This window comes from Dermacentor variabilis, chromosome 7 (assembly GCF_050947875.1).
Source record: "Dermacentor variabilis isolate Ectoservices chromosome 7, ASM5094787v1, whole genome shotgun sequence".
Classification (NCBI taxonomy): Eukaryota; Metazoa; Arthropoda; class Arachnida; order Ixodida; family Ixodidae; genus Dermacentor; species Dermacentor variabilis.
This window is the reverse complement of record NC_134574.1, coordinates 66,237,624-66,247,289: the sequence shown is the minus strand read 5'-3', so window position 1 is coordinate 66,247,289 and position 9,666 is coordinate 66,237,624. Positions and strand designations below refer to the sequence as shown.

Below are 9,666 nucleotides of genomic sequence, written 5' to 3'. Positions count from 1 at the left end.
ATCACCAGAGAATGCCATAGACAAAAGACTGCCAGTTGCAGCTTCTTGTACGCTCCTCACTCCTCCTCCCCCCTTCCCGCTTGCATACTGGATCATCGATAAACCCTGCTTGTTTGGTACAGTGCTTAATGTGGACTTCTTTTGCAACAAGTAAAATCCACTTTAAGTTAACTCCTGCGCACATAAACAGTGACCGGCCAGATGGAATTGGCATTTCACCCGGCTCTACTTAAACGCTCTGTTCATCGTGCTAAAGAGTAATACAATATTTTGTGTTAAAATGGTTATCCTAAAAGAAGAAGAAAAAAGAACCGGGAGACAAATGTGCATAGTTCACGTTCAATCGGTCAATAAACGTTTTATAAGAGCATTTTTATCCTGGTGGTCAGTTCTCCTGGCACCTCAAGTAACGGTATCAAGAAATGTATCCTAAAGAATGGAGAGTGAGATGTCAACTCAGTCATGCACTTAATTTCTTAGGTACCGCATTTCATTTAGCTTCATAGAGGACGCTTTACCGTAACTGAGTCTTAAGTACGCTTGCAAATGTTATGCTTACTCCAGCGGAGGCTACAACTAAAAAGAAATCGCAGAGAAATTCTGTGGTAAAAACGGTATTTGTGGAGTAAACCTATTTTCCATTTGAAATCTTGGCTTGATCAGATGAGAAGGCATGCATATCTTTACTGCAAGAGCTTGCCATAAGAATTTTATTCAATGGAAAAAGGGAAGAGTATATATTAAACAAGATCAAACACCAACGCCACCAACTATGCATTGATGTCAAATTTGACAACGCTAACTACATAAGGGTTCTTTACTTTCCAATCTCGTTTTATTAGACATCTGCACCATCATACTGGGGGCTGCGCACAAAAACATGGACGATATGAAGACGACACGAGCGCAAACTCTCAACTGGTGCTTTTATTCAAGGAACGTTAATTTGTAAAACTTTTAAAAGTGCCAGCAGGTTGCAAAACGAGCGTCAAAAAATAAAGAACTTACCTAAACGTGCCAACAGACTCTGGCTGGAAGTTTCTATCAGTTGATCCCGCAGCGTGTCGTCAATTCCTTCTTTGTCGTCCGTGTGTATTATCATACTGCACAACCCGCAGTATGACTCAGTATCCTCTCCCAGCTTTCAGTTCATCAGCACCGAGTTTATGTCAAATTAGGCTAACGACAGTAAGTTGCATCTCGGTTGAACCTGTCATTTAAACAGCCACATTCAGGTTGCTCAACATAGCATGAAATACGCTACTTTCGTTGCTCTGTGTTAGGCAATAATAACAATCCGTGGACTACGCCGACATCGCATATTCTTTTTAATGCTTTGGCTTTTCTTGCTATTTGAGTATGTAGCAGGATATAATTACATACTTTTAAGCAGGAAATCAATCTCTTCTTACTAAAGCAGATTTTCATTTTCGAGATGCGAAAGAAGCTGAGATGAGCTGCTTGGGCTTTCGGATCCGTGAAGCGACATCTCGGTGTTTTAAACATTGAGACCGTGTGCCAACGTGGCTGCTGTGTTCCCGAATAGAACCAGAAATGTCGAGCTCTCCAAAGAAGAATAAAATCGGCCAATTTTTACTGAATTTCAGGCTTCTAATGTTATTGTCTTGAAAGTGTGATAATTTTTGGGCGGCTCCTGTTCTATAAGCGTTCGTTCATTGCGGGTAATCAGCGTTGGTGAGTTTCGTTAATCTGCGGGCCACGTGTAGCTTGCGCCTGAAAGCGCAACTCATCTCAGCATAGGGATTTTCGGTGCATCAAATGCAATGGAACACTTTTGGAAAACTATGCTTGAGAACGGTTTGTGTTCTTCAGCAGCTGCTCCAACAAAACTTCGATAATTTTTGAAAGTTAGAATGAGACGAGATGTCAGTATATGAAGTGGCGTTTACTGATACCATAAGGTCGCATGGGAAACAAAAATATTTCTTCGTTCTGCAGGTTGTGAGTCACACACCTGTGCTCTTCACGCACTACTGCGTCATCAGCTATCGGGTTCCAGTTGTCTCGTCCACGTCGTCAACAGTAGGCTCAACTTCATACCCGTCGTACGTGAGGCTGTGCAGATCATCTCTGTCGGTATTGTTTTCTTTGTTGTCTTTCAATATGCGAGGTTTCGAGAGCCCTTGTTTTCTGGTGACAGTGGCATTGCTGGATGGAAAATAAAGAAAAGAGAGAGGTGTCACACAGCCAACCGTGCATTCACTATTCTGGATCTGTGGTAGACTCAAAACGACTCGTCTACGAAAATAAAGAATCGTAAAGGGAAGCTTTACCGAGGCAGGACGCACCTAAATATAAAAGGGTACGGAGAAATTTCTTTTGCACTAACAAAAGCCGTTATGATTAAATTTGTTTTGTTGTAATGAAAAAAAAAAGTCGTAGTTGCGCCCGAAAGGCCAAGCAACGATTCCGATAGCAAATTAGTAGATTGCTATACGAAATAAGGATAGTAGCTTTTAACGGCTGTATAAACTTGTAGACATTCGTTTACTAACTAAATTAACAATCACAGACTGTGTAAGCGCTACTGAACGAAGATGTAGAAAGAAAGAGGCACACAGGCACATCGCTGTCTCTGTGTGTCTATTTCTTCCTACGTCCTCATTCAGTCGTGCTTACGTATTCTGTCATGTATACAAACAAATTAGCCCGCCAGCGTGTTTTAACTAAATTAACGAGAGTGGTGTCACGCGCACACAATTAAACATGAACACATCTCACTCAATGAGCAATGAAGCTCGCTGTCAATATGCTCCCACGTTGGCGCTGTCAGGCCAAGCCCTACAGCGACATCATGGGCCCCCTGGACGGCCCTTAGTTGGTCTTAAAACAATGAGCTTTGAATACTTTTTTCTGCCCATATAGGGAAGCAGAGCACAAAGAAAAAAGTGAAGTAAGGAACAGAAGCAGCCGAGTGTAGACAGAATGCAAGGGGACAAAGATCAAACCAAAGCGTGCACTGAAGGAGGAGCGTTGGGTTACAAAAAATAAAAGAAGAAGCGAAAGACATTTCAGTATATATCAAAGAAAGCATCGCTTATACGCCAATTTTTCGTAGTTGTCTGTTAGCAAACCAGCTTACAGGTTCGTATCTAACTGCTACAATAACACAGGTTTCACATAATAAAAGACAGTCACTCGCCATGAACATTTGACAGGCATAGACAAATATAAATTAAGAAATGCCGACGGCGTTCCGCCCGTTTCATCTCGTCCGCAATCGTTATGTGACGCCTGCAACACCACCGGTAGCACCCCTCATGCTAGTATGGGGAGCCGCCTGGTAGATGCACGTCCTATCTATCTATCTTCATATATATATATATATATATATATATATTACGGGCAACGTGCGAAAATATTCCGACAGGTCACTGTACGGATTTTCGTGAACGTGTAATGTTGTCTGCGATCGCTGGTTCAGTTCTTCAATACTCGCAACCTGGCTAAGTGGCACGTACACAGCGCTACCCATGTCTCCACGTACGCACTTCTAGGCGAGCTTATCGTAAGAGCCCCTTTGAGGCTCCCCAATCAATTGTATCTCATCAGACATTCTGTTCCGAGTAAAAGAAAACCAACAAAATTAAAACAGCATATCTGTATTGATTGCTGTAAGGGTTGAGGGCGGTGGTGTCGCTCGCCTGGACCAGCAAAAACTTAATGCTCGCTACTAGTGACGCCGCTCCGCCAATATAACTTCACAGACACAGCGAGAAGCTAGATCGGGACTCAGTGCAACATTGTTTCTGGTTTCTTGCCGCCTAGGTGTTTCTTTTGGTCATGGGGACACGCCCCATCACGTAAAAGTGAGAACGCCAATCACTATGGACATTAGTCCAAACTAATTGTACTTCATGTACTTGAGGTTGCCGACGGCACAACGGTGCCTTCGGCAACCTGAAGCACGTTGAAGCGTGGACGTTCAAACCAATCTTATAAAGCGGGCTAGCGAAAACAAGATCCGCCTTTGGAATACGCTGATCTTAATGGTGGGCATACGATGCAGCTTGAAGATTTCAGCCTCCTCTTCGCTCACGTTGCGTGTTTCGGTAAAGAGGTCACCGGCACAAGTCCTGATGGCGCTGTCACTCCAGCCAGCCGGGCCTTGCAGTTGAATTCCTCGGCTTTCCTATGAGAGTAGACGTGCACACGCCAGATGGACAAATCAGCAAGGCGTCCTCCATGGCTACAAACCCCGCCTCTACTAGATGCAGCTGTTCGTCGTTCAACACCCCATGATCGCCGAGTTTGTTAAGGATGGTTGCAAATGTACCTGATATCCTTTCGCGGCACGATCCAAGTCAAAGAGAACTAGTACGAATGGTTCCAGGTGACCTACAGGTCGAAGACGCTGTCTCGAAGCTTGCTGCTCTCCTACACGTCGGCGGCGCGAACAGGAAGCAACTGTCGCAGGTTTGCACGAACCATGTAGATCGCACCTTTGAACGGCTCGTTGTAGTTGTACACACGCTGTAGTTGAACGTGATACGGCGACTGCTATCGTCGAACCGGGCGAGTATGTTGCAGCACATGGTGCTCATTTCATGCGCGATGACGAAGTCAACACTGCGGAAACCAGAGCGGGAGCTGTGCAGTTCAGACTCCTTGAGCGCACAATCTCTGGTTGTAAGCACCTTGAAAGAGGATCGCACGGCTTTACCGCCTATACAACCGCCGCCTTTGCGATTGTGGTACATGTGGCGCCCACATTGTGAGAGCCCTCATTCACAGAGCTCAAGTACTTGTTGCAAACTGTCATAAGGAGCCAGCGCATGAATTTTCGCAGTAAGATTCAAAATGAAGCCAAATCAACGCCTGTCACGGGGCCGGTGACTACTAAATCAAAATAAATTATGGGGTTTAACACGCAAAAATCACGATCTGATTATGAGGCATGCCGTAGTGGGGGATTCCGGAAATATGGTCCACCTGGGGTTGTTTCACGTGCACCTAATTCTGAAAACACGAGTATTTTCGCATTTCGCCCCCATCGAAATGTGGCCACCGTGGCTAGGACTTAGCCCCGCGACTTCGCCTTCAGCAGCCCAACACCATAGCCACTAAGCAACCCCAGCGGGTAGGTAGATGACTGCCAATATCTTGCAATGCTTTCTGTTAGCGAATCGCATAGTACCCAGGTATTTGTCTCAGGTTATTACGACGTGGCGCAGTCACAGCATACCTCAAAAACAGACCGGTTGCGGTCTCGTAGACACGTAGGTGAAGTTCATAGGTGGTTCCAGACATGTAAAAAGCTGACGCTGCTAATCCCTGTCGAGTAATACATGCCATCCACTGTCACCCATGAACCGGAATCGAACTGCCGTAGTGCGCAATGCCCTTAACAGACGTGACTGATAACGCCACACCACCCGACCATTATGAAGCAAGCGACATCGCCGCTTGATGAGGACGCTGGCGTCGTGCTCACTCCCAGGGTGTGAAGCTGCATGGGCTAATCCTGAAAGCGGAGTAAACTGGCCGAAACTCGAACAAGGTGCACTAGAAATTTAGACGTAACGGGTAGCAAATATATATCTGCAAAGCGCTAAGCTGATGAAAAGTATGGTTCGCGCTAAAAGAGATATTCGCGAAGTTACACGACAGCTGCGATCGATCGTTGATTGCTCACATTCTGGGATCACTCCGCGTCGGGAAAACGTTGTGATACCAGGTCTCCCTGGATAGCACGAGCAGGAGATAGACTATGACCAGGACGGCGATGAGCGCGCAGACGGCCAGCAGGGCGATCATCAGCCGCTCGCTCTGCGCCCCCTGGTCATCTGAGAGCGGCGTGGTCGAGTGCTCGTTGGCGAGCTGTCTCTCCTTCAGTGCAGTAGGCATCGCGGGTGCCTGAGCAGGTGGCGCACGGTGGCGCACTTTGGGAGCCTTATTGCCGGTGCAGCGCATGCCAGCAACATGCGCCGCCCCGGATGTTGCGGGAATCGCGCCTGCTTGGGCTGCGCCTGCGGTAGGAGCTGCAGCGGGCGCTGGCTGAAGGACCGCTCGTCCTGCACGTTGAACAAAAGCGTTGCGCCGCAATGAGCCCTGTGCTTTTTCTCCGCTTTGTGGTCGAGTTCCATACGTGAAGTTTGTCGTAGATTTGATTATACAGTACATATAAAATGCAGACACTTTACATTGTTAAACACAACACTGTTAAAGGGTTCCCAACGATTTCAACAGCATGGAAAAGAATCGATGGCAAGTATGTGAAAGAACAATAATATTTAGAGCAAGCTTAAAAGGTAACTAATAATTAGAACGAGCATAATAAGTGGTAACGAATAATGTGGTCGTGAGTTATAGATGGTTTTAGGAAAGAAGGCAAGATAGTAATTATCGCCGATCAAATGTTTTGTACTTTTCAGGATCGAGTGAAGAGCCGTAGCAAGACTTACAATAATATTAGAGAGATGTTGCAAGTTGTTGCGCTGGCGATTTCTAAAGTTTTACGACCATCATTAGTAGTATGAGGTTTGAGTTAGGTATAGGGGTATCCATTTAGGATCGCGTTTCCCGTAGAATAGCGCATGAAGTCTCGGACACGACAATAAAGCTTAAAATGAATTTGCCCCTTTACAGGGGCACAGAGTGAGAGCTGTGCACAGTGGCGTTCAACTACCAAACTTGATCATTGCGGTTGTAAATTTTCCTTCAACTCTGTGACAACAGTTGTTGAGATATATGATACATTGCAGCTGAGTTGCTTAGCACCGTCATTGACTTGGCACTACTTGGTCTATTCGGTGTGATGAGTGTGCATCTGATTTGTTGGCTTGTTTTTGGGATAACTTCTTTGATGCTATGTTCTCGAACTACTTGGAAATTTTATTGTGTCTGTTGGTCAGGCTTTAGAGCGTAAAGATGGTGCGATGCCTTGGGAGATATTTAACTGCAACATTTAACTATGACAATAGTTAAGCGCGTACTTCTGCCCCCATCTTGACTTTTGATCTTCATAAGAGTGTACATTGTGTTCTTCTTTTGTGAGGTATCATGATGTGCGGCTACAAACTCGTTGAGCATCGAGCTTAAAGCGAAGATTTAACTGAACCTTGTCTCACATTGTTTCATGATTTTTCTGCAAAAGTGAAGAGACTAGAGTAGTCGAGGCATTTTTTCCAAAACTGCAAGCCAGGAGATATAAAACCGAATCGAACAGACGCTTGTCAGATCGATGCCAGGAATCGCGTTTTCACGGGATTACTCAAAAAGATCCTGGTGGTGCGAGGGCTGGTTTATAAAGGCGATGCGAAATTCGCTAGCGAGCAAGCGACATTATTCCACAGCTAGAGAAGATTCTGTCTTATAGCGTTCTGAACTGATCTCTCTCTTGGTCCGATAACCTTGTACGTGTTGTCTCTTTGCATGAAAGAACGCTGTATACTTTCTAGAAAGGTACGCTCACAATCTGGGTTGATTCAATGCTTGTATTTCGTGCTTCTTTTAGGTGTTCTTCTAGAGCATTTTCAAGGCACGATTAGACATGGCTGCGGCAATGGACAGCGCGCGATGCAATCTGAAAATGCTCAATATCTACGAATGCCCATTCCAATACTGAAAAGAGACGTAAAGCGACCAAGCGCAAGTTATAACAGAAGCTCAAAAAAGAAAATGTTTAAAAGGCGCTCATACTTCTTTAAATATCGGTATATACAACAGTGTACTTTGGAGGAGAACAATGCGTAAGGTGGAGGCGAGGGCAGGTGCATTAGTATTACTGCGTCGTTTCGGCTTCCTACTGCTGCTCCTGTTCTGGCCCTGCTGAACGTTGCTCCAATGATACGGCGTTTAACGTCTCGTAGTGATCTTCACAGTAAGAGTCGAATCTCAGTGAAACATTAAAAGAACTTAAAGATCACATAAATTCCTATTACGTTCCTATTGGTACGAGTGGTCCTGTGGGTTGCGCGCAGCCAGCTGCTACACTTGGAGTGAGCATCACTAGGTTTTTTCCAAATAATATGTCCTCCTTGTCCCCATTGTGTACTGTGTAGACGCCGTTTCTATTAGCTAACAAAATTTAATTACAAAGGAAAGATGAGAAGAAGCCGCCTGAATTTGAAGGATACAATGTAATATGCATAGAGCAGCATATATCAATGGTTTAAATATCGTGTAGCCACCCACTTTTGATCAAACTGATATTATTTCGTGTGAGACTATCGCGTAGTCCATTAACAAACTCAAGGGAGACGTGAACTTAAGATGTCGCAATATGACGTAGCTATCCAAGATTCAGCTTCCACGCAACTATCGGCCTCCTGATTTTATATGTTCGTCAGTGTGTTTCGGTAACGAAACTGGTTTTTAGCACATGATACTAACGAAAGTAATTTACAGAGACGCTGCATCAGTGATGTTTTATCAGGTCTCTGGAAGAATTTTCCACAAAGTTTTTAGTTGTCTCGTGGCTTCAAAAGTCAATCAGATCTAACAGGAGTCTGCCTCATTAACAAATACGGACCGAACATATCGGTGCAGTGAAGGACACGAAGCAAGACATCACTGGCGAATGCTTGCGTGGCCGGAGCAATGCGTAGTGAGAAAGCAATGGAAGCAATCATCTAAGGCGCACACTTCTCGCGTGCCGAAACATAGGAAAGTTCAATTTAGGATTTAAGGGCAGGCTATTTTATGCCGGAACGCTTACCTAACTTCAAAACCAAGCCTTATGTTCGGCAAACACTCTGCTAAGTGATTTGTTAAGGGCTGTGGAAGTTTAGTGTTTTTTTTTTGCCTAGCAGCGTCGTTGACAGGAATTGTCCCAGCGCAATACATCAACAAAATAAGTCGGATATTTTCACAGTGATGAAGTTCAAAAAGAGTTCTCCTTAGGTAAGACCATAATACTCGGGGTAGGGAGTTGCCCGACTGTAGTGTACAAAAGAAAATTTCAGCATTCTCGAAATTTCTGACCTCTGCCAGTGTATTGCGACGTGAAAAATAAGAAGTGGTTATGCAGACAGTGTTATTTCTGCATAAGTATTGCAAGCCACGCACGGACTTACGGTAATGCACAGGTATGCCTCGTAGGAAGCATTATTGCAATACGTGCGTGTTCTTGTCCCACATATGCAGAAGAAAATAACGTTTATGGCATCGGGATGAGTTCACTACGCTAGCAAGCGGAAGTCTTTACCCGATGCTTCATTCAGTTGCTGCTCCTTATTCTTCCTAGTGTAGAGCTTGCGAAAAGAAGGAGGTGGTTCCTTCCTCTGGCCTTGCATCATCTGCAATGACGACATAGTTTAGTGCTGGTAAAGGAAGCACTACAGCAGGAATTCATTCTTTCCGCTGTCCTTGTTATATTCGCGCTTTACCTGTCTTAAATTGTAAACTTCATACTTGTGTTTTCAAACTTGGCGAATTTCAACTTTTCACAAAACATATGATTAAAGGAAATCAGCTTTCTACAGTCAGTGGATGGTAGCTTTCTTTTCTTTTCAGTTCAATGCACCTCACCAAAATTCGTGCAGTGGCTGTCTAGAAAAATAATTTCTCTGTTTCCATGTAATTAGATGGGAGCACTCGAGCCAAAGCTTCTTGTAGTTTTTTTTTTCTTGTAAATACTGGAAGTGACTCGAAATGATGCCTTCTTGTGAGAGCGCCTGCATATGGCAGCGGACTGTTAAGTTT

At 44.7% G+C, this 9,666-nt stretch overlaps 1 protein-coding gene across 1 annotated transcript; it reads right to left on the bottom strand.

Annotated features, from left to right (window-relative positions):
* Positions 1–1,965: 1,965 nt before the first annotated feature.
* Positions 1,966–9,248, bottom strand: LOC142586822 (uncharacterized). Its single transcript, XM_075697687.1, has 3 exons — positions 9,170–9,248; positions 5,657–6,035; positions 1,966–2,169 (listed from the first exon to the last, which is right to left on the bottom strand). Exons 2-3 carry the CDS (start codon positions 5,932–5,934, stop codon positions 2,007–2,009), a joined length of 441 nt encoding a protein of 146 aa, XP_075553802.1. The 5' UTR covers positions 5,935–6,035; positions 9,170–9,248; the 3' UTR covers positions 1,966–2,006.
* Between the last annotated feature and the right edge of the window lie 418 nt (positions 9,249–9,666).

Bases quoted from the DNA above. Each gene is read 5' to 3' on its own strand.
- LOC142586822 (XM_075697687.1), bottom strand. From the start codon at position 5,934: ATGCGCTGCACCGGCAATAAGGCTCCCAAAGTGCGCCACCGTGCGCCA. The intron at 2,170-5,656 runs GTGAGCAATCAA...TTTTCCATCCAG, and splicing joins ACGCGGAGTGATCCCAGAAT to CAATGCCACTGTCACCAGAA.